This window comes from Neodiprion pinetum, chromosome 4, assembly GCF_021155775.2.
Source record: "Neodiprion pinetum isolate iyNeoPine1 chromosome 4, iyNeoPine1.2, whole genome shotgun sequence".
NCBI lineage: Eukaryota > Metazoa > Arthropoda > Insecta > Hymenoptera > Diprionidae > Neodiprion > Neodiprion pinetum.
The window spans coordinates 5,986,912-6,011,840 of record NC_060235.2 but is presented as its reverse complement, the minus strand read 5'-3'; the positions used below and the strand labels follow the sequence as shown (position 1 = coordinate 6,011,840).

General features: G+C 33.7%; 2 protein-coding genes across 8 annotated transcripts in view; one reads left to right on the top strand and one right to left on the bottom strand.

Moving 5' to 3' along the window:
- LOC124216877 (14 kDa phosphohistidine phosphatase) overlaps window positions 1-24,929 on the top strand; it is a 127,036-nt gene that overhangs the window by 9,603 nt on the left and 92,504 nt on the right. The window lies entirely within an intron of this gene.
- Window positions 1-24,929, bottom strand: part of LOC124216871 (arrestin homolog) — a 96,002-nt gene that overhangs the window by 7,818 nt on the left and 63,255 nt on the right. For all 3 annotated transcript variants that reach the window (XM_046621932.2, XM_046621931.2, XM_046621934.2), the window contains exons 6-8: window positions 22,002-22,149; window positions 19,061-19,261; window positions 17,915-18,078 (exon numbers count right to left, since the gene is read on the bottom strand). In XM_046621932.2, coding sequence (XP_046477888.1) covers window positions 17,915-18,078; window positions 19,061-19,261; window positions 22,002-22,149 — 513 coding nt within the window. The remainder of the gene's footprint in view (window positions 1-17,914; window positions 18,079-19,060; window positions 19,262-22,001; window positions 22,150-24,929) is intronic.

Sequence of the window (24,929 nt, the reverse complement as noted above, 5' to 3'; positions counted from 1 at the left end):
TCGGCATCACTTAACGGAGCAACTATTAAGGAAAATAATAAATTTGCGGACACGCGGCGTGGAAGGTAATTTTAGCCGCGGGCGTTGAGAAGAACCGAAATTAACGTTAAGTAATGTTGTAACGCTGTCGGACCAAACCTGCTGACTATATATATATTAAGGTGGTTTATCCGAAAAAGAAGAAAAAAAATTGTTTTTTAATGCTGCTACCTCATAAATCTGTTGTTTACGATGAAAAACAATTCCCTTGCAAATTTGAGCTCCATCGGATAAGATTTATAGGATCCGATTTCGAGTTTTCGTTTTTACATTGAAATACCTAAAACCAAAAATAAAAATGGAAATGAAAAATAATAAAAACTTTTATTTTCTCCTGAATTTAATACGATTGTTTTTTATTTAAAAATTTTTTCAGTCTCAAGTCACAATAATTCTGTAAAATATCCAAATTTGAATGAAATATTGTTGCCTACGGAAAGGGTCTCTCGACATATTTCACTTTCGTTTATATTTTTACGCGAAATCGACGGTGAGTCAAGGTGAGCATTTTTTGTATCTGTTATTACAACGTAAAAACGAAAACTCGAATGCGCGACCTCTGAGTCTTATCCGATCGAGGTCAAATTTGCAGGGAATTTGTTTTTCATCATGAAAAAAACAGCTTTATGAGGAAGTAGCGGTGGAAAATTTTTTTTTTTCATTTTGTTTTTTTTTTTTTCTTTTGGTCGAACCACCCTAATGCATATACGTTGAACGGAAAGTGGATTGGGAGCGAGGCTGCAGAATATGTGTACACACAAAGGCTAAGTGTAATTAAAGGAAGCGGAGGTGACCCGATGAAAAGTCAACAAAAACTAAAAATACAAAAATAAAGAATAAAAAACGGTATCATAAAAGAAAAGCAGAACGAAAGAAGCGACGTTGTGTACCTGAAATTAATTTTATTTTCATTAAATTTCATTTGAATATACGTGACGTCATTCTGCAACGTAATCGATATTATTTTGCGAACTTCTGTATTATATACTGAATATTGGTAATTTGAAATTGCCTTGAAGAAAAATCGTCAGTGTCAGACAAATTCACAGATATTTTTTCTTTTTTTATTCCTCACTTTAACCATCAGTCGTTAATTTTTCTGTGGATGCATTTCACTAATTTAATTTATTATTTTACTTACAATGACGCGTTACGATTAAATTTAATAAGCAAGAAACTATTTTTTCCTTTTTTCGTGTACCCCTGAAAGCTAAGATTCTATGCAAGTCGTGTTCTAATTATTGAAAATTTTGAAAAACTGCAATACATGTATTGTAAAAATTCAAATTCGTTGTTTCGGTTTAAATTTTATCAAATATTTCTACCAAAATTTCCTTTTTGAAATTAGAATATTGACCAATACTTTGTTTAATATTATTATAATAATTACAATCGCCAATTACAATAATATTAATAATAATTCAACACATTCAATCCTATCAATAATTATTATTCTTATTACTGATTGTGAGTAGAAATACTTTTTTGCACCCTCTGTACATTATCGTTGTTATAAATTTTGCTCACATTTGGACGAATTAGTTAAGGTTTTGAATTCCACTGCCATTAATTTACCTTCAGCTCTGTCATCCAACCACGTAATTAATTAACTTCGTACATTACGTGCAGATTCTCTCATTATATGTATATATATATTTTATACTGCACTAAAATAGCTCAGTGTGTCGTTTGCTCGTTTTCATTTTTCCTACGTACCCGTAATAACAGAGATCACCTTACGCCAGGCAATGTGATATCGTCGTTATTATATACATGTACCTACTATGCAATTTCCGGTATAGATTTATCATCGCAGGTTGCGGGGGCGAGATATTTTTTAATATTTTCTTTCTTTTTTTTTTCACACATCTGTTCCACAGAAACCAGTAATTTTCAAATCAATAATACGAAGGGTATAAATATATACCCGGAGAATCTCTTGAAACTTGAAAATCAACCGCGCATGCGCGAGTTTTATCGGCTGTTCGCGCAGGCTGGCCATCCCGAGTTTCAGCTTCAAACTGTTTCCGGCGACGATGCGGTTGATAGAAATTTTCGAGGTTAGAATCTCAAATAATCGAGGCAGCGACTCGGAAAGGTTTGGGAAGCATTTGTTGTTGCATCGGAAAGTCGATTCTTCAAAGAACGGTCGGAATTTAATGCTCACGCTCTTTGAAAATTCAAACGAACACATTTTGCTTAGGTTGGCCCGCCTGCAACGCAGACAAGAATACCGCCGCGGAAAGATTTGGCCGACCAATGAGATTTAATTATTTGGCGCATGCGCGGTTGATTTTCAAGTTTCAAGAGATTCTCCCGGTATGTTTGATAATAGCTCGATGCATATCCATGTATTATATTTATGTACCTGTACGCATTTCATTCGATATATAAAATGAAAGGAATTCTTGTTTCGTGGGAAAAAATTTATCGGAAATTAACCGTATTGCGTATTCAATAACGTACACGTAGTTTCATGAAAACAACTCATCGATCATATCAAAAATATTATATATGATTTGACCCTGTTTTATTTATCTTCTGGACTTTCTTTTACCCTGTAAAATTCTCTTATGCCTGGCCTGCAGCCATAAAATAGAATGAAGGATGAACAGACGTTTAATAATTATTGCAGACATGTGCTGAAATAAGTAAATAAACTTACATGCATGTATAATTTTGTATGATTTGATTTTTCCCTCGTCATGCCAGAAATATGAATATGAATAAGCCAATGAGAATTGGCGATGATTCGCGAAATCTTATAAGCTCTCTCTGCATATAAATTAAAAAAATTCGTATATACATACATTCATGCTGATAGTCGTTGCGGTATTTAAAATCCATCCGACGTTCCGTATTTATCATGGACGCACACGATATATAGATACATCATTTTTCTGCCTTATGACTTGTCTTTTTTTATTTTTAAATTCTATATGCAATCGATTTTTATCGACCGGAAGGTATTCAATTTATTTACCCTACTTACGTATGCATAAATAAATTGCTTGAAAAGTGTCGGTACGATCATAATTCAATTGTTATATACACTTGTCTGGATAGAAAAATAGAAAAAGTACATTTTACTTTAAGATCGCTCGTTTTAAATAGAATTTAAAAAAAAAAAGATGATACACGAATTGAAAAGAAACATATTCGTCAGATAATTATTCGTCATTCAATAATAATATAGGATTCGTCAACGATTAGAATATATTTATTCAAATCTTCGATATCAAGCTGTTTTTTTTTTCCTGTAAAAAATATTATCTACCAGAAACTTTAGCCTTCGTGCATAGATGTACTTTCTGATGAAGAAATTTGTTTCGAAAAAAATAGACTTACAAAAAAAAAAAAAAAAACATGGCACCCACAGCCTTTTATAATTATCCTGTTTAATTATCTCTGTACGTATAATGGAGAAGCGATTGACAAAGTTTCTATATTTAGGTGATCAGGCCTTCAGCCATGCCTTTACGGACGGTTAATTTCACGTCTGATCAGGGCTTGCATAATCTGATATTTCGAATTTCATGGGCAATTTACGAGGATCTAGATTCCACCGAAACTCTGCGCAACTTTAACGAGTATCATGCCCGCAATACAAACGCTCTACGAGCATTGATTCGCGATTCGAGTCACCATAATTTATCAAAAGGACTTTTCGAGGAAAACACGAATTTTTGATGCGTTATTTCAAATAATATGTCTGGACACACTAGGCTGGTCCTTAAAAAGGTTAATTTTGAATTTCGACTGTCTCAGTCTCCAAATGGGTTACAAATTATTCAAAAATAATTACCTGATTTTTTCCGACTTTTATCTCAATTCTAACCCGGATGCCTGAAGGTTGATTTCCACATTTTCAAACCTTTTCAAGGGATCGGTAAATCTACTTTACGGATTACGATGAAATTTGATATCCGGGGGTTTTTTGGCTCGCTGATTGCGAATCTGGACTCGAAATTTTCAAATTCAAAATGGTGGATCCAAAACAGCAACCAGTGTATTACCAATCTGGACTCAAAATTAAAAATGGCGGATCCAATATGGCTGACAAATATTCCACAAGTCACTTGACATTGCTGTATTGGACCCACTATTTTTAATTTTGAAATTTCGAGCACAGATTCGTTATCACCGATCCAAGAAACCCCTTTCTGTCAAATGTCTAAATCCGTATGGTAGATTCAGCGTTCCCTTGAAAAGGGTTAAATGGGGAAATCTACCCTCTGGCGACGCGGGTTAGATTTAAGATAAAAATCTGAAAAAATTGAGGAATTATTTTCGAATCATTTGTAACCGATTCGGGGGGGTGGGGGGGGGGGGGGGGGGGGGGTGAATCGGCCGGAATTCAAAAATGACCTTTTGTAAGGATAATTAATTAAAACCGGGTAAATATCAATTCTTTTGTAAAGCTTTCTTACGAGTTCAAATTTCACGGAAATGACAAAATCACAAAGTTTCAAGAAAAAAACTTTCAGATAAAAAGCGGTTCAAGTTTGTCAAGTGAAGAGTTTTTACAAGGAAGTTGAATAGGTGCGGGTATATGTATATATATATACATGTATGTAAAATGCACGGCTATATATTATCCATAACAAACAAGCTGTTCCGAAACTCTTTGGTTGTTGAAAATCGATGAATACCTCACGCCTCGGTTTTTGCCTACCACAGGCGAGATATTCCGAGTTCAATCGCAAATTCGTGACCCCAATAGCCACTCTCAATGTATAACATAGATTTCAGGCCTACATTGTATGTACGTATTATACAATATACGGGGAAGCGAGGATAACTGATCCGAAGCTACTTTGAGCTTTTGTCACGGACTTCTCAAACATCAAGTCGAATAATATTCCACTCGTTGCGTATGCAAAATTTTGTATATTTATTGCACGTATAAACGTATAACAATTATTGTCTAACTTGTTTGAGACGATCGAAAAAAAAAAAAAGAAGGCGAGTGTAGATCGAGAGTGATTTTACAAACCACCAGTCAAAACGTGTGGAAAAATCAAAGCTGTATCGATATTAATCAAAAATTTTTAGTAACAATCCAAGATTTTCGAATAGCAACAACAACAACGTATATAGTATTCACGGAAAAACAATGGAATGATTTTTCATCGTACAAAGTATAGAAATTGTTTCTCATTTCTTTCTGGGAATTCAATCAAAGAATTGATTTGATAACGGCAGAGATTTTTTTGAATCCCCTTCCTGATGTCACATTTTTTGGCTTATCGTCCTGATTGTAACAATTTCTCAAAAAACTTGTACCGGGACAATCTCTTGAAACTTGAAAATAAACCGCGCATGCGCGAGTTTTATCGGCTGTTCGCGCAGGCTGGCCATCCCGAGTTTTCAGCTTCAAACTGTTTCTGGCGACGATGTAGTTGATAGAAATTTTCGAGGTTAGAATCTCAAATAATCGAGGCAGCGACTCGGAAAGGTTTGGGAAGCATTTGTTGTCCGGTCGGAAAGTCGATTCTTCAAAGAACTGTCGGAACTTAACGCTCACGCTCTTTGAAAATTCAAACGTACAGATTTTGCGTAAGTTGGCTCACCTGCGTCGCAGACAAGAATATCGCCGCGGGAAGATTTGGCCGACCAATGAGATTGAATTATTTGGCGCATGCGCGGTTGATTTTCAAGTTTCAAGAGATAGTCCCGGTATATGATACTTCATGCCCTGGTAGTCGATGCGTTTGGTGAAAAACAAAAAAAGATGGAGAGATTTTTTTTTTTTCCAAATAATCTGCCTTACTCGTTTCGTTACCGGTTTAATTTGGTTTATGCATGCAGTTTATGGATTTAACGATGGTGAATTTCTGGCGAAACACTCCATTCCCTAACAAGGGTTGTACGTTTTACATCCGTGAAAAGGCACTTGAGGGATTCTCCCCTTCGCCATCTCCTTTCCGCCCTCGTCCTACTTCCTCGCGGTTTCAGGACTCTCGTATATCTCACTTAGGACGACACTGCCAGAGCCGCGCGCGTCCCGACTCTATTCTGGCGGATTTTCGGGGCACGAGGGAGAGGGAGGGAAAGGGAAAAAGGCGGGGGTGACAGGCGAGCAATTATTCATACTCAAGTTTCCGCTTTCGCCCGTTGATGCGTGTTTCGTACTTTAATATAATCGACGCTTGGGGTTTTTTTATTTCGGCACACGTCGGTTTATCGAAAATCGATGGCGTTTTGTTAATTTTAACAGATTAATCATATTTCAAAATAATCGTGCATCGATTATTTGTTAAACAATTATATTCTTAAAATATGGATATTCTTATTTCAAAGTACTGATATTTTAAACAATAGCTTGGAGGATCGATGCTTCGTTTCAAACATTTAAAATATTCATCAAAGTCCGGTTATAGATTCGTTCGACTTCATTCTGTTAGGATATGTTCGTTTTTTTTTTTTTTTTTTTTTATTTCATTCAAAATACCGTTTACTATGAATTCACTCGGACACTGTGTTTTTTTTTTTTTAATTCTTCTCTATCGCGTCGGTATCGTTGTATATTTAATTTTTGCAAGATTGAATCATGTGGAAATTTGTGTTATCAGCTATTGGAAAAAGAAAAACCGTTCCGCCGACTTTGCAGAAAGTTGATTAAATGTTTCGTTATAAATATCTGTCAAATCCTTTTCTATACTCGGCATACACAAATAAATTATTTATCTGCAAATAGCCTTAACCTATAACAACAAAACCAATAACAATAATAATAGTTGTAGCGTAAGTATTATTTGAAATTACTCAAAGCCTTAGTTAAATCGACTTACGGTTTGTGTAATTAATTTCACTGGATTGAAAATGGATATTTTCTTTGATCGTTGCCGGTAAATTTTAACGTATTATTCTCCTTATTGTATTCATATGTCCGCGTTAATTGTGAACGTTGAGATATATAAAAATCGTGTATCGGGCGTTATTAATTTCAGAACACTTTTCCAACCGATTACAAGAACAACGCTTTTCAATCTCTGCATCGTCAGAGGAAAATCAATCTCGTTGTTTGAGGATGTTAAATTTTCCAGTCGCTGCGCTGTACACACATTACACACACATCGTCATGCAACACATGCCACGTCAATTCGCCAGTCATATTGCCTCCTGAATTTTTACGAAGGCAGCTAAGGCTAAATCAATATATAATTAGACTGGTTCAAAAAAATCGACTAATCTTCCTTTTAAAAAAAAAAAAAAAAATGATGCATGTCAAAAGCGGAGCTCTTAATATTAATATTTAGAGGTCGCTCATCGCGGATTTCTATTTTCGATTTAAATAGCGTAGGTAATTTTTATTTTTTTTTTTTTCATTTAGAATTTTTTAGCTCAGAAACCAATTTTAATGCAATTGAAAATTATTATTTTTTTTCAACATACGGAATGGAAAATTTCAAACTACAATGTTTGAAAAGGAATTTACCGCTAAAAGTAGAATTGATTTCAGTGAGGTTATTTATCGTTGAAAGTAGAGCTTTGCAAATGAAAAATTGTCAACCGACTTTCTTCCTCATAGAAAATCACAAAGTATAGAATTTCTAAGAAAAATTCGACGATATTCAGTAACAAGTCTTAACGTTTTGACGTAAGCTAAAAAAATATATATATATATTCGACTTTACTGTAAATTGAACTTTGAGTCAATTTATCAAAAAATGATAAGAGACACTTTTTGCAGTGTTCTATTTTTTATAAAAATATGTATGAGTAACTCGGATTTTTTTTATTGATTTGGGAGCTACAAAAATCTAATAAAAAAAACAAAACATTCCTATTCTATTTAAATGGAAAAAAATAAAATCCGCAATGAGCGACCTCTAAATATTAATATTAAGAGCTCCGCTTTTGACAGGCATGATTTCTTTTTTTTTTTTTTTTTTTGAAAAATAAAAAAGTAATAGACTTTTTGAACCAGTCTAATATATATTATTGCGACGAAATCTTCAACTTATACATAATACCTATATATTTATGCATGTACCTACAGGGTAAGCAACTAATATTCCACAAACGCAGGTTACATCAGTGAAATTGAATGTTATCGATTACCGTTCATGCAGTCGGGCTAATGGAACGTCAGAACTTGAACGTTTCATCAAGATTTCTTCGACGATTTCTCACCTCCGTAACGATATATTTTCCATCTCTCTTTCTCTCTCTCTCTCTCTCTCTCTCTCTCTCTCTCTCTCTCCCTCTCCGAGTCGATTGGGGGGAGGATATGAATGAATAATTGATTGATCGATCCATCCATTGACCGGTGGAAGTACGATGTGAAAAAATATGCACACGTCTTATGCATAATGTAGTGAATTATTACAATAACGATTTGAATATTATTGTTTGAATTGCGGGAACATTGTTTTTTTATTTTTATTTTTTTTTTTTTACAAACAACTGTTCAATGTGATTGCAGTTGTTGGTACTAGATTTTCTGATTATTATTGCAACGTTCGAATCTGTTCTTATTTGTAGATTATATATTCGTTACGATCAATAAGGTTTAAACGTAAATTTATCAACTTACAGGAACTTCAAATTGTCCAAATATCTGCTAGAAAATTTATGTTTAGTACGAGTGACCGTGAACTTGAAAAATAATAGCAACGAATAACTAGATATTCCGGATAGAGCTTAAGTATAAAAAAAAAAATAAAAAAATAATAAACTAAACAAACTCATTTTCATTTTGTTACTAAAACTATTGTAACCACAGCTTAAAATTTTTTTACGCATATAACGGAATGTTTAGCGGGTGATGTTTTTTTATTTTGTGCAAATGACGTACGTGAAAAGTTTCTGTAATTGTGGTTTATTGAGTTTTACAAAAACAAAATAAACAAAACAAGAAACAAACGAACATATCCTCGCATCAATGATGCTATGCATATCAACTTTGTTAATTAAATTAGTCCCGCAAACAAAAAGACGGACCAAAATATGACGTGAAACGGAGAAGAAAGATGAAAAACGACGAAAAAAAAAAAGAAAAGAAAATAATGAAACGAATAAAAAAAATATCGCGGGGATTACTTCTGACGTTGATTCTGCTCCCTTCTCTGATCGTTCACCCGAAACGAACACCTTTATGAATATTTGACGTTTTCAGAATGGATTGTACGCCGATGGATTAGTCCAAAAACAACGTGGAAAAAGAAGCAGACTAATAGAAATAAATTTGTCAAGCTCGCACTGCTTGTCGTGTCTCCAACGCGTCTCGCGAATTGATGTGTTTGACTTTTTTTTTTTTCATCTTGTATTCCGCATATTATCACTCGGCGGCCTGTTGGCAGTTTACATATGGCGAATTCCATGCGAACCCAACCAAAGTTTCACCCTCTCATCGTTGTCGATTTCGTTGGAATGTTTTTGCTGTGATTTTACCAAATCTGAAACAGTATCTTGAATATTTTTAGACCAGTTGATTATTTATAAATATTGAGAGTGATTTTGAATAGTAGGTTATTTAAAATTCTCAATAACTGTATTTTCCTTTCCAAACATTTTCAAAACCTCACCTCAAATAGGCTGATATTTTTTTCTATTACTTTTTTTTTTTTTTTTTGCAGCACCTTTAATTTTTTCGATCAACTAAAAACATCGTTTAAACGGTCTGTAAATCCTCGTAAAATTTTCAAAACTTCTATACTTCACTTGGAACATTTCTCGACCGGTTTAATCGTGACGTGGATGAAAAAAAAGGTTGCATCAGATGAAAAAAATGAACAAAAGTCGCTTCATAATTGAACCGGTCTAGAAACGTTCAAACAAAAGTGAAAAATAAAAGTTTTTGCAAGATTTCTCGGGAATTTTCAGACTGTTGAAATTATTTTACCATTACGGTTTAGACAGCAAAAAATTGAATGTACTGCAAAAAATGAAAAAAAAATCAGGCCATAATATCTGGTTTTGAAGTTATTGGAATAGAAAATGGAATTTTTAAAAAAAGTTACTTATCAAAATCACATCAAATATTTATAAATAATTGAGCTGTTGAGTAAAAAATCCGAAACAATTCAAAATACCGTTTCAGATGTGGGATTGACGATTGCAATCAGAATTTAAAAAAAATGTGAAAAAAAAACAAATAATCTGAAATTTCGAGGGTCAGACGTTGGTCGGATTTGCATAGAATTCCCCATATATTTCATCGACACAAAAGCTGCGACGACACAGCCGGGCGTCGAGGGGCTGCAAGCTCGGTGCAAGCACGCGGAGCGAACGATCGTTCGATATTCTGGGTCAGCAATGTCGTGTCAAGGTCGAAGGAAGGACTTCACCTAGCCTGCTGCAGAAGCTCCGGGCAAAAAAGCTTCTTTCTCTATCTTTTAGTCCGTTGAAAAGCGTCCCGGATAACACCGCGCGAGCTTTATACGAAGCCTTTTTATCACCCCGTTAAACTTCACGCCTTTGTCTTTTTTTTTTTTTTTGTTTTTTTTTCGCCACTTTTTTTCCGCCGATCGTTGTACGTTTTTTACAACAACGAAAAAACTTTTATATCCACCTGTGAATTCAATCGCCGACAGTTTTTGTTCACGGTAGTTTACGTCAATAATTATATCCAATAATACGGATTCATTGATCTTATTATATAATAATTAGCGGAAACCGATGAATAAAAATTAATCCAATTTTTAACGAAGCTTAATCATTTGAGAATTTCACCTGATTTTTCGTATTTCGCGAGTTTTTGATTTTTCAATTTTCACAGGAGGATCCGCAGACTAAATTTTTTCATTATATACTAAAATCTGTACCTCGGTGAATAGATACTGAGCTTTGTGTAATATAAATGAAAAATACATTTATTACAGCGTTGAGCTTATTTTATCAGTGTTTTTCTTTTTTCTCTTTTTGTTTTTCTTCTTTTTTTTTTTTTGTTTTTTTTTTTGTTTTTTTTTTTTGCACATCCGCGAATTAGTTGCTGATTATTCGACAGGCTTAGGATTAGTGTTTTCGATTTGTTTGTTCGTTTTGATCAGTTAAATCAGTTAAATGTTTAAACTTTGTTTAAACTCATCGCCTGAATTTATTAGCCAAATTAATGTGAGCCTACAGGAAACTGGATCACCGATTGTTTATGTTTGAATTTGCTCAAAATTTTATTGTGGGTGAAATTTATCGGAAGTGTGTCAAGAAAAATTTTGCCAAATATTGCCTCACAGTCTTTGAATGATTGATAAAATTAAATCGTGAATTCTGTTAAAAAATGTACAATAAAAAATAGAATGAATAAAAAATCATCCGGAAATCTTCGTGCAAACGGGAAAAAAAATTGTTACAAATATTCTTTACCTCAACACGGGAATTAACCAAGTGGACAAAATAAAATAAACTCTTTCGCAACAAATAATAAAAGTCGAGTGAAAATGTCGGTTTCGCACCCTTCGTTACACTTTTTTTCGTTATCCCAAAATGCGAGCTTTCAAAACAAAAACGAGAAAACTTATGCAATAATTAAAAAAAAAAAAACAAAAACAAAAACAAACAAAAAACAGAAGAAAGACAGAAATAAATGAATAAAAAAAGTAAGAAGGAAAAACTGGGCTGAACATTATAAACTCATTTACAAGTTAATTAGCTCCTTGCATCTAAGAAACTCGCGGTGAGTCTCAATTCCGCTCAAAGCTGTTTTTTCCCTGCTTCTTCGTCCAAGTCTCGTGATATTTATCTTCACGTATTTACCTCCCGGTGTCTTAAGCCTGGTTTCTCGGATAGCTCGTTGTTGTTATTATTATTATTATTACTACCACCACCCAACAAATGTTTACAAGGTAAACAAAGCAGCCAAGGCTGCTGCACAATACTCGGCAGGGCTTGTTTAATTCAATTAATTAATTTAAACATCCGGTCGTCGCTCGATATGCGTTAATTAACTATATTACTTCCAAAATTTGTTTCAACCCTAAATGATGTTTGATTATTAATTGAAACAGGAGGATATTCAAGTTGATTCCGCAGAGTGTTTTTTAATTTCCACTGCATGCCGATTCGTTTTCTTACAAATATTTAACGCGATATTTATTAAACAAGTTTAACGCTGCGTTTTTTAGATTGTATATTTAAACGACTCGTCGAATAGCTGGCGAACGGAAAAGGAAAATCCAGGCAATTCATACGTGCCGTTTAAGCTATTCGAGTTTAGTTCGATCGAATCTTTATTTCACTGGCTGCGGAGAGAAAAAAAGAAAAAGACATGGATTTTCGAAAGGACAAAGTGAATCGCGTTACTTATCCCAATTTCAATGAATTGTTTTTCATTTTCTTTGCAACTGGTATTGTCATTTGATACTTTTTTCTTTTATCTCTTCGATCGACGAGAAAAGAATAGATATATTCATCTGTGTTAGGTTGAAAATTTTTAGATGAAGAATTTAGAATTTTTCAAAAAATGTACCGGTTTCGACCAAGTTTTGGTATAATTTTAAGCGTTCCTCGGACGTCATTCGTTTCAATGAAATTGGCATTGAGAAACGGAAGAAAAGCAATACAAATATTTCATTGCTTTTAATTTATCAATGATAGGAGTTTTTGAATAAATATCGTTGGGTTTTTTAATAAAGATTTTTTATACTAAGATCACGAAGCTATCGTATTTCAATTGAATTCAATTGAAAATAAGTTTCAATGACTTTGGTCACGTCAAGTCTTAATATTCAGCCTTGTGAAAATCTTGTCGAATGACGTAATAATCCGAAAAAAGAGGTTTAATATTTTAATGCCTTTTCTTAGTCGTTTACACAAGTTTGAGAATTATGTAATCTTATGGAACGTTATCAGTAACAGCGCTTGATCGAACAAAGTTAGTTTAGGATAAAAACTTGGAAAGATCAGAAAATAGATGAAATTATCAAAAACAGGAATACCCGTTTTATACAATGAAATTTCAAAATTTCGAAAGTTGGAATGTTGGAAGTGAAAGCACCGAAGATCACAAAATATAAAATGGTCGTGACGATTCTAAAAAATTTTGACTACTCTAAACTTTGGCATTTTATATTAAAAAATTGTATAAATTCGAGTTTTTTGCATATTTGGAAATTTGATATTTTGACACTACCGTTTTCCAAACTTTCTACACTTCCACCATCGTCAAATAAAGTTCGTTGGTTTCTCATTAAAAACGTCGTTATTTCGGGACGCCAACTTACATTCCCCGTGGGATATTCAAACTTTAATTAAATTATACAACTTGACCGCAGTTCCGTTTTTTTCCCCCGCTTGTAAATCAACGACGAAACATCAACAAATGAACAAAAACGGATCCTATACCAACCGTTAATTAGTTCACAGAGAGGACGGTGGGACAGCAAAAGCGAATGAGCCGAGTCCGTACACTTTGCATGCTGCAAGGCTTTCGAAAAACTTTCTCCGCTTTGCTTTCTAAAACTCTCGACTTAACGAACAGTTTGTTCCAACGCTTGCCGAGAGCTAAACGGACCCCTTTTTACCCCTCCAACCCTGAGGCAAATGACAATTTTTCAAACAAACGTTCAATTTCCACAAGTTTTATTTGTTTCATTTTCTCGTATCTTTTATCTTCCTCACCTTCGTCGGCAGAGGTTTGAATTACGATCGTCGCAGCGAGAACAGAATCAAATCGCTGCTGTGTAATCATTTTGGATTTACGATTTTAGTGCAATCAAAGTTTGAGTGGTTAAAAAGTTCAGCGGAATGAAAAGGAAAAAAAAAAAAAACAAGTAGAAAATCAGCTATGAAAGAAATCTTCTGCTTCGACGAAAGCTAACTCTGTTTTTGACAAGGGCTTAGAAATTTTGTTGTTTTTTTTTCATTAAATTCTTACTTTCGTTTTTTCTATCGATTTTAAAAAAGGAGTAGATGATGATATGAGAAAATAAATATTGGACTCTAGTTTTTGACCAGTAGTGGCGTATAAAAAATTGTGGAGCAAAGCTTTAAATCTCAATAACCGGTCTTGATCGATAGCTCGTGAAATGTTGTGACGGGGACCTCAATAACCCGTGCAAAAGTAATCCAAACAAAAAATGTACAAAATATCAAATTACATTAAATTGAATTAAGTTAAATTTCAAATGCGATATTTTTGTGTCTGTTATTTTTTTCTTGGCTTAGTTTTGTGTTGGTTATTTTTGTCTTAAGTTATTCTTATCTCCGTTATTTTTTTTCTTGGGTTATTTTTGTCTCGAGTTATTTTTGCGTCTATTATTTTTGACTTGGCTTATTTTCGTCTTGGGTTAATTTTGTGCGGGTTATTTTTTTTTGTTTCTGTAATCTTTTTCTTGGGGTTATTTTTGTCTCGAGTTATTTTTGCGTCTATTGTTTTTGACATGGTTTATTTTCGTCTTGGGTTAATTTTGTGTGGGTTATTTTTTTTTGTTTCTGTAATTTTTTTCTTGGGTTATTTTTGTCTCGAGTTATTTTCGTCTTCGATTATTACTGTGTAGGTTATTTTTGCGTCTATTATTTTCGTCTTAATTTATTTTTGCGTGGGTTATTTTCGTCTTGGGTTAACTTTGCGTGGGTTATCTTTATATCGGGTTATTTTTGTGCCTGTTATTTTTTTTTCTTGGGTTATTTTTGTCTCGAGTTATTTTTGTAGCGATTAATTTTTGTGTTTGGTTAGTTTTGTCTTCGATTATTATTGCGTGGGTTATTTTTGCGTCTGTTATTTCTGCCTGGGTTATTTTCGTCTTTGGCCATTTTCTTCGTGATATATTTTTCGTTTGGGTTGTCATTCCTGGATAATTTGATCCTGGTACCTGGTATAACTTATTTTTAGACTTCGACCATTCTTATCGTTTTCCGGTCTGCCCAACTTCTTGAATTTTAAATTGATAATTACACGACTGGGGTTCGAATACCAAATCCGTTCTCTTAGCTTGGCTCTGTTGTCGAGTGTAGCCTCTAATAGTTCATATATGGAACGAACACCACAACTCTTGAGACTGTACACCGTTTTGTAAATTACAATAAATACAAAAGCAATGCGACTCGCTTCACCTCTTGTCGGTTTTCTCGTTGCGTACAACGTATACATACATGTGTACTTTGTAACGTCTTGTTGTTTCGGCGAATTAGCCGATGATTAATTTGTAAAGTTTATTTGTAGGTGCGATCTTCTTCGTCTGAAAATTATATAGTAGGTAGATATATAAGCATCTCTCCACGAAACCGTTTATGCTAATACGAACCTTGTCTGCAAACCGTTCGTATATTTACATTTATTCACCCGTTGTTTGGCTTGCTTATCGCGTCTTTAGTTGAAAATCAATACTTTTTTTTGTTGATTCGCTTATCGGATAGTCACGCTTTGAGTATTTGTCTAATTCGTATGCACCTGAATTACGATAATCTTGCCGTAATTAATGAAAAAAAAGGTAAACGAAATTGCGAAATTATCAACAGTTGGAGTTTAAATATAAATTTTTCATTTCAAATCGCTGTAAAATGGTGAGAAATAAATCTGTCGTTGAGGTAATTTTTTTTACAACATTTTTTTTTTTTTTCTCTCTCGTCAATAGTCAATTCAATTTTTCTATTATATTCTTCGTCGATAGAAATAAATGTAAATTGGACAAAGACTCAATTCAGCCAATCGATAATAAAATATATCGATTTTTAACTCGCTCCCTTTTCCTTCGTGCAAAATATGTCGCGAAATTTGTCAATCGATGAATAACGCTCAACAACTTCGAACTTTATTTTTTTTTCATTAAAAACAAGAACGAAGGAAAATTCAATATTAATAAAAAGTATACGGGGCTAAAAACTTGCAAAGAGCCAGGCCTTTATTTAAACGTCGCCTCGGTAGTAAAATATTTATTTAGGCGTTATATTGCCGACGTAACAACTCCAGCTATGGGCTATTCGATTTAACAATATTAATCCGACTAAAGAAATTGTCTAGACTGGCGATTCGGAACGTTTTTAATTTTTACCTGCACGTCGAGGTGTCAAAACCGAAGACTGATCGTGCGCTGCCTGCATATATTCGTAACAAATAATTTGATTTCGTACATGCGACCGTTCGTCTAATTACATTTATATATTCCTTAGACCCGGTCAACGATTAGTTGCAAATTTAATCGTGCAGCAATTGAGGAACAAACTTACAGTCGAGTCATAAAGCTGTAAAGACAGAAATATTATGTAACGAAGGTTATTTGATGCGAAAGTGCAACTGAAGTTAATCGTGTTGAATTTAGTTTAAGACATACACCACCTTTGATGCAGGGAAAAATTAAAAAAAAAAAAAAAACAAAAACAAAAAATATGAATTTTAGTTACGATATCAAAATTATTGATGATATTGAACCAATCTCATTGATAAATCATTTCGAATCAACGACAAAATTAAGAAAGTAATTCGTTGGACAGACATCGATAATTTTCATTAACTTTACTACGACATTGTCGCACATTAAGTATTCATCGAATTATTATATTAGCAAGCTACAAAAGTCTCTTTAAAAATACATGTAATAAATAATACCAGGGTCATGAACAAAAATTACATGCTTATATATTATAAAAACAAATATTTCACACTTTGTTTAAATTGATAATGCAGTGATATTTAAGGTGTGCATATGAAGACATATTTTCACCAAATGGTGTATAATTTACTTCATTTTCAGTTTCTTTTTTTACGACTGCACTCAGAGAACACTTTTTGCCTTTTTAAAGAAATCAATTTGTAGAAAATTTTCTCGTGGGAGCGCAACATTTTATTGTAAATATAATACCAAAATCAATGAAATAATTGTTTCAAAATCGCCAAAAAATTTAATTGAATAAAATATGCTTATAAGTATGAAACCTCGATTTCAATTTAGTCAATTTAATGAATTGATACTTTTTTCATGGTATTATCAAAATATTGAATACCCTCCTGTGGTAAATTCAACCAAATCGTTTCATACAGTTTATCAAATCTATTCGGTGGATAAAAATCAGTAACAAATTACGAAACCATGAAAGCTGCTAATTGACTGCCGCTATCAAATGATGTGTTACATCGTAAATCTACAAATATTTTTGTTGAAACGGTAAAATACTTTCAGTAACGCGTGAAAAATCCCTTCTCGTAAGAGAAGTAAGATGAGCAGTTATTGAGAGGCTTCGGGTATCCGTCCGGTGTAATCAGCAGAACCAAATCATTAGTCGTCTAATACCGTTGAATCAGCCTGTCAATTCACAACGGCATATTTCTCCGTCGATGTATCGATGTGGCACTTGATTCACGTATCGTAAACTACGATTAAACGATAATTTTTTCAGTCATAACAATAAAACAATCATTTTTCAATCTTTACAAAATTATTTCGCTGTGTAGATCTGATTTCGCAATCGCAGCAGAATCTATGGGATTGTGGTGCCAAACATTTTCTTGCACATTACTAAAACATATTGTTCTCTGCGCACCGTAAAATCATCCAAACTTTTTGGTTGTGAGAAAATAATATTTGGTACGACGTATATTAACCCCGAAATTTCGTTTCCCAGTCAAAATATTGATCATTACGACTAAAATTTTTTCTCAGTTTATGATCAGTCGAACAGAAAACTGAAATCGCTTCGTTTTACTTAGAAATTGAATTTTGTTTGTAAAACAATTTGTTTCTTCTACTTTCGTTTGACATTCAACTCTCGAGATTTCTCTCGAGAATATAAGTAGGTACTCACTTATACCTCATCCTTACTTGAAAAACCCAAATAAAAAAAATCTTTCAATCAGTTATATTATATATATGTTATATTATATATATTATATATATATATATATATATATAAATAAAAATTGTAAATCCACGGAATAAAATTGTCTTTGCATCGGCTGCAGGGCACAGAAAGAGATTTGACGTCGCGTATTATTTACCTTGATCCTCCTCACGGATTTGCTGCTGTTGTTGTTAACGTTAACGTGGACGAAGATCGAGTCTCCGTGGGAGTATATCGCTCGGTCCAGTCTCGCTTCTAATCCCACTCTACCGTCGCTCAATAAAAATGGCTTTTCCACCGCCGCGTGTGGTGGAGTCAGTTCTGAAAAATACATCGTTACGATCAGAGTCGGCGAAATTCGAAAAACGTGGTTATCGATGAAAATGTTTATTCTCGAAAGCGAAAAATCAAATCTTAAGTTGAGCTTTAAACAAGGAGATCCTCAAACTTTGAATGTTCTATGATTTTTAAAGCAAAAAAAAAAAAAAGTTCTTCCTTACAAAATAAGATTGCATTTGCTTTCAGACCTTGATCGTTTCGAATTACGTAACGATTCAAAAAAAATCTAACGTCAGACAAATAAATCTGGGATCGAAAACACTCTTTACTCAAAAATTTTCATGACGAAAACGGTGAAAAGTTCTGAAAACGAATAAAATCTTACTCTGTAAGAAAAAACAAATGAAAAAAAAAGTCGATTTTTCTTTGAAAAATATGCCGGCAATAATCTTTAAAGATATTCTTTTTTTAAGGTTAAATTGAGGATTTTCAACTTGGAGTACAAACATTTTTTTCAAGTTTTATATAATTTTATATATATATTATACATCGAGAAAAATTTATGTTAGTAGTTTTTTTTTTTTTCAAAGTTCTTGCCTGTGTCGTCATTATTTTATTATCACGAAAAACAACGATTCTAACATAGATAGAGAATCAGAATTCGATTTTGCGGTGGCATAGCCAGTAAATATTACAATATTGCCGAAGATAATTTTAACGATCGCCATACGCCGAATAGCGATTTGTATTACGTACCGCATTTTTTTTTTTTTTTTTTTGTACTTTTTTTTTTTTAATTTTTCTTATTCTTCTTACACAAAAATGGCAACAGCATTTAAACGTAACTATTAACGCTGCTGCCGCATCATAACATACAATTTCCGGTATTACAACCGTATTGTAATTAAACAGGAAATCCTCCAATTGTGTAACTACAATAATTTCCCGCTCCTTCGAGCGAGCAGGGATGATAAAACAAAAAAATAAAAATAAACAATAACAAGAGAAGTAAAAGAAAACTGACCGTCCTGCTCGATGATATCGTTGGCCAATTCGGCGGGTTTCGTTCTCTGCGGTTTTAGAAAGGCGCTTAGGGATGGTCCAGTTGCCGTTGGGATGCTGTGCGGTGTCTTGAGAGGAAGGGGGGGCGGACTGCTCCTCTGAACAACCCTTATACCCATTCTGACCATCGTTCTTCGATGTAATTTCTCGTCAGCCTTTTCCGCTACAGGAGTTTCAATTCTGTTATACATTTTTGTTCATCAAAAATCACGGTTCTTCCTTATTCGACCCTTTTTCACTACGAACTCTCTTTATTATTTATATTTTTATATACCTACCGGTTTGAATTTTTATTTTTTTTTCCAATTTTATTGTTGAAGAGAATTTACCAAGCTTTTATAATGTATTCATATATGGGGCATTCCACGCCAATTCGATCTGGATTTTACCCTTGACCTCTCAGATTCGGCGCGCAATTTTTTCTATGATTGTTCGCACTTCGAAAGGAACTCTGTTCTTTTTTTTTCTTTCTTATTTTCGACTCAATTCGAATTTTCTACAATTTTGAGAAACGATTTTATCGACCGACCAAAATTAAAAAATTGAAAAACATTCTGAACAATCCTGCGTCAGATATCAAAATTTTTAAGTTTGGACCCGTATTGGGCCGATTTTCCCTTCTTATTGTTTTAAAGCTTATTTCGCAAAAAACGTTAAAAAAAATTAGAAGCGAAAGTGATTTTCGTATGGATGGTTCCTGAAACATTTTTATACGTCACATGGGATGTTTGAAAATTTATTCAGATTTTTCGGTACTATTTTACCATTTGCAATTTTTTTTTATTAGCAAAATAAAGAAGAGAAAATATCTCTTGCGAGAGATCTAAATTTTTTTTTTTAAATCCGGTACGATATATGAAAATGTTTCGGCAACCATTCGTAGTAAAATAGCTCTCGCTTCTAATTTTTTTGACGTTTTTTTGTCGGCAAAAGCTTGTAAACAGTCAGAAGAGAAAATCGGCCTACTCCGAGTCCAAGCTTAAATATTTTGATATCTGATACAGGATTTTTCAGAATTTTTAAAAATTTTTACTATTGGTCGGTCGCTAAAATCGTTTCTAAAAATTGTAGAAAAATTAAATTGAGTCGAGAAAAAACAAAAAAAAAAAAAAACAGAGCACCTTTCAAAGTGAGAACAATCATAGAAAAAATCGCGCGCCAAATCTGAGATGTTAAGCTTAAAACTCAGGTCGAATTGGCGTGGAATGCCCCATATATATGTGTGTGTGTGTGTATCAGGGTGGCCCTTATTTGCGGGGGTAGGAAAAATTTTCAGTAGAACGCCCCTCGAATATGTGCCAAATCATGAAAAAAGAAAGTCTGCGTAAAGTTTCAAGCCTCTGCGTCAACTGGAACACGTGCCTCTAAAGGTTCGAAAGTTTCAAATGTAAAATACATGTAGTTTTTTATAACCAGTTATTTCGTTTTCTATGAATTTGGTATAAGCTGATGGATCGATTTGGCAAACTTGGCAGAGTTGTTGCTTAGTTATAATGATAGGAAGAAACCCTCAATATTTTATTATAATTTAATAATCTATTTCTTCATGTATAAATAATCTTGATAGCATCACTTTTATTAGGCTTATGTATATAAGAGAACAATAATTATAAAATTTTGAAATTATCCATACACATATATACACACATGCATATATACGTATCCCTAAACCTGAAAGTTATCTGCATTTGATTTAATAACAATAATTGCGACAACAAGAATACTGTTATTGTTATTATCATCATGATTTTGACTTTCTGCATTATGTTGGTGTTGTTGTTGTTGTTGTTGTTGTTGTTGTTGTTATTATTATTATTATTATCACTGTCATTATACACGTGTTGTAATACACCTTGTGTGAATAATTGCCCTTGAATTTTCATCCAATTAGGCGGGCTGCTCGCCGTCGCGAGAGAGGAATTGAGTGGGTAGTAGTAATATGTAACCACAGTATGAATATCACGTCTCGTGTTAACGTCATGTCTTAATTATAATGTTCCAAAATAGGTGCAAGTATAATTAGGAATTAATACGCGTGTCGTGGTTTTCGCTTTTATTTATACCTCGTGACATTCTAAATTCATTTTACAAGTAATAATATTTGGAGTTTTCATTATCGATGCGGTAATCAGAAAAGAAAATTCTTGTTACCAGTTTAGATTAATATAATAATAATTTATAATTCAAAACCAAGACGACGTCGTCGGTGACATTTAATTACCTGCAGTTTGCAGAATGCAAACTTTAGCTATCGCGAAATTAATTTTTGAACGCATCGCTGAACGCACGGAGGAATATTAATCTAAGTGGATACCTACGTAATTCCACGTCCAACTATCCAATTAATAATGATAAGTGTACACAGTTCAGTTAAGGCAAAGCTTCAAGTGGAATGGAGCGCAACGCGCCGAAGTTGTTTGCTTATTTCTCACCAGCGTGCAGAGAACTTTGTTACTGTATATTTATACCTACTCATTTCCATTTTCATTATTAATATATCAACGATTGCCTTTTCCGTTGCTAATTATTTACTAACGCGGAGCGTGTTTCAGAGTTGTAATAGTTTCACGCTGGTATTTTCTCGATTTAAAATCGATCGCGTATATTGTAGTTATATCGTTGAAAAAAATTGTCACATTTTTTTACTCTACCTGCCGAGGGAATGAAAACTTTAAATTTATCGTATGAAATAAATTATACGCTTGTATTTCGATTCGCAAGGCGATACTTTTAGGTAACTAGAGTTGCATGAATATTGATGAATCTTTTTTCGGCACTAATGATTTACTCGAATTTCGTTCAACTCCTTGAAAAATGGGGGGAAAAATTCTTTCGAAATGCAGCTGGGACTTTGGCTTGATAATTGATAATTTCGCTTCTCAGTTTTGTTTATCGACACTCACCTACGTAAGCTCTTACGTCATAACTCGTACCGATCGGCGCGCCGTTGTACTCCTTTGCCGGTACTAATTGCACCGACGGTGGCGCCAGCGGCGTAATTTCCATTGTGAATGCGTGCGCATTCGCTCCGAGCCTCTTTATCAGCGTCTCCTGAAATGAAAAACGGCGGTGAGGTCGCGTTTCGTGGATAATATGGTGTACAAATGATTAACTTTAAAAAATGATGTTCCATTTTTTAGGACGGGTGTGAAATTCCGAATTTGAAAACTACCGAATTATTTGGCGGCGAAATTTAAAGTAAAGAAATCAAACTTTGACGAAACATCAAAGTTTCGAATGGTCCGAAACCCGACGCTCAAAGTTACGAAAGTGCAAAGTTTCGAGAGGGCAAAATTCCGAAAGTGCGAAAATGAGAAAATATAAAAATTCGAAACATCGAAATTCCGAATGATCGAAGATTTTTAGTTCTGTGAATTTCTGGTTTGGTAAAATTTCACCACTTTGATATTTCTTTGTTTTGGATATTTTTACGTCTTGAATCGCGGTCATTCTGATTTTCGATTTTTCCCATTTTTTACACCCACTCGTCGAGTAAACTACGCTGCGTGAATATATTTTAATTTTCGCAATTTTACTCTGTCGAAACTTTATTTTTCAGAATTCTCCACCAACGGAACTTTACTTTTCGAAACTTTGCTATATCTTAACTTGAATTTTCAGAATATTCCATTTCGGAACTCTGAGCCGTTGGCTTTCCGATCATTCGAAACTTAGTAGTTTCGTAACGGTTTCATTTCTTTACCTACTTCAAGTTTTCCCACCAATTAATTTGGAATTAGGCGTTTTCGAAACTTTTCCCATACGAAACTTCAACCCTGCCTTCGTTTTTTCAACTTGTAGAATGAGAAAAAAAAAAATCGAAAAAAAAACAGAATTAGGTAAATTCCTCGGAATTTATAAACTGGATTAATCTTTTCCTCAATTTATTTTCCACTGAAAATATTCACGTTGATAAATTTACATTGTTTTTCTGCGGCTAAATTGCGGCGCCCCCCCCCCCCCCCCCCCCCCCAAATCAGAGGCCGTGGAAAATGGATCAAGGTAACGCTGATGTAAATCGAGCGGAATCGTCACTCGAGACGTCATTGAACTAATGGGATGACGTGAGCCTCTCCACGAAATTCGAGAACTACGACCCCTCGGCTTGTTATAGAACACCATTAAATTACTCTGCGATTAAATTTGCCCGTCAAAGTGAAATGCGAGGTCACTCTGTTGTCGGGTGTACGGTTTAAAAAACTATGATTACGAAACTATATATTTAGTCACGTTATTTGTAACGATGAACTTTTAGGGTAAATTAATATAATATCGCAAATTCAGAGTACACTTTTGGAAGAAGAAAATGAGTAAACCGTTACAGAAGAAAACATATTTGCACAGTTTGCAAGCTAAACTCCTTTAAAGTAATTCTCAAATTTGCAAAATAACGATCATTCGAACCAAAGTTTCGTTACGTTATATTACGTTACTAAATACTTCAATCTAATTTTAACATACGATTTAACTCAAGTTTCACCATTTCGAAAGTTTCATCCACCGCAAAGTTTTACAGTCGCTTATACCAATTTTCATTCATAGTTTAAACGGGTGTCGTTTACTTTCACAACCGCAGGGTGCAAGTTTTAATCATCCCAAAAATTCTCGCTCGATCTCGCGCCTTTCGATAAATAATTGGGGGTGTAAAAACTTTCTCGATCATTACTCTGTTATTTACCTTCGTATATATATATATATATATATATATATTTATATACATCTCGTTTTATCGGCGTCGCTTTCGAGCAGAAAGTCATGGTCCACATGTGAAGAGGCTGGTTTTTTTTACACCCTACATGGTTTTTATGCACCTCGGTGCCCATCTACCAGATCGGTTGAGGGTTCAGCTTCGGCTTGAGTAGAGGAGCCGAAATGCGTTTTTATACACTCTACGTGTGTTTTCTCTATGTTTACGGATGGCAAAGTTCTTTTATTCGAGTGGGTATAAAGGAGGGGTCTTATCTTCTATCGCCGAGTGGAGAAAATCAATAATTTATAGGAGTTCAAGAGCGATGGATAATATTTAAAGTCAAAATTCAGTGCACGCAAGGGGCAGGAGTGTGAAATCAATTTTCAATGTATAAATCTTGACTTTTATACGTCTTAATTCTTGCTGTGTGAAAAATTGTTGCTTACCCGTTTCAATTTTTTTTTTTTTTATGAAACCGTTCGTGATATTGAATTTTTGAAAATGTTGATATATTTTTTATGTTTTTTTCCAAATTCTTACAATTCTTTGAAAAATCTATCAATTTGAAAAGTTGTACGCTGGTTAGTTTACAAGCATTTGAAAAGTGAAAAATTATAAAAATTTAAAAAAAATTTTATATAGCATGAAAGGTTTGACGGAAAAATTTGAAAAAAATTGAGAGACCTTTTTTTTAACGGAATGCAATATAAGATAGCTAAGTTTCGGCCAAATCAAAAATGGCAATTTTCGCAGTAGGTTGGGTTGGCATGGATTGCCCCACATATTTAAAGTACTTATCAACTGTTATATAGTAGTTTTTTGTACCTTGAGTAATGTCTGGATTTTGGGCCCTTTTACATTTCAAAAGTTCTCATCTTCGGAACTTTCGATTTCTGTACAATTTCAGTGTATTCTCACAAATTTATGTATTTATAATTATTCCAAAACATTGTTTTCCTTATATGTACAGTTTTTTGAATTTAATATTTAAGAAAAAAAAAAACCTTGCCTAAATTTGATAACTTTTGCCCTTTCGAAAATTGATTTTCCACCCCTTATTTTAGTTTAGCCATAACGTTCTACCGATTTCCTGGTATTTTTATTTTTATTATTATTATCCTGCAAAACTATGGACGTTACG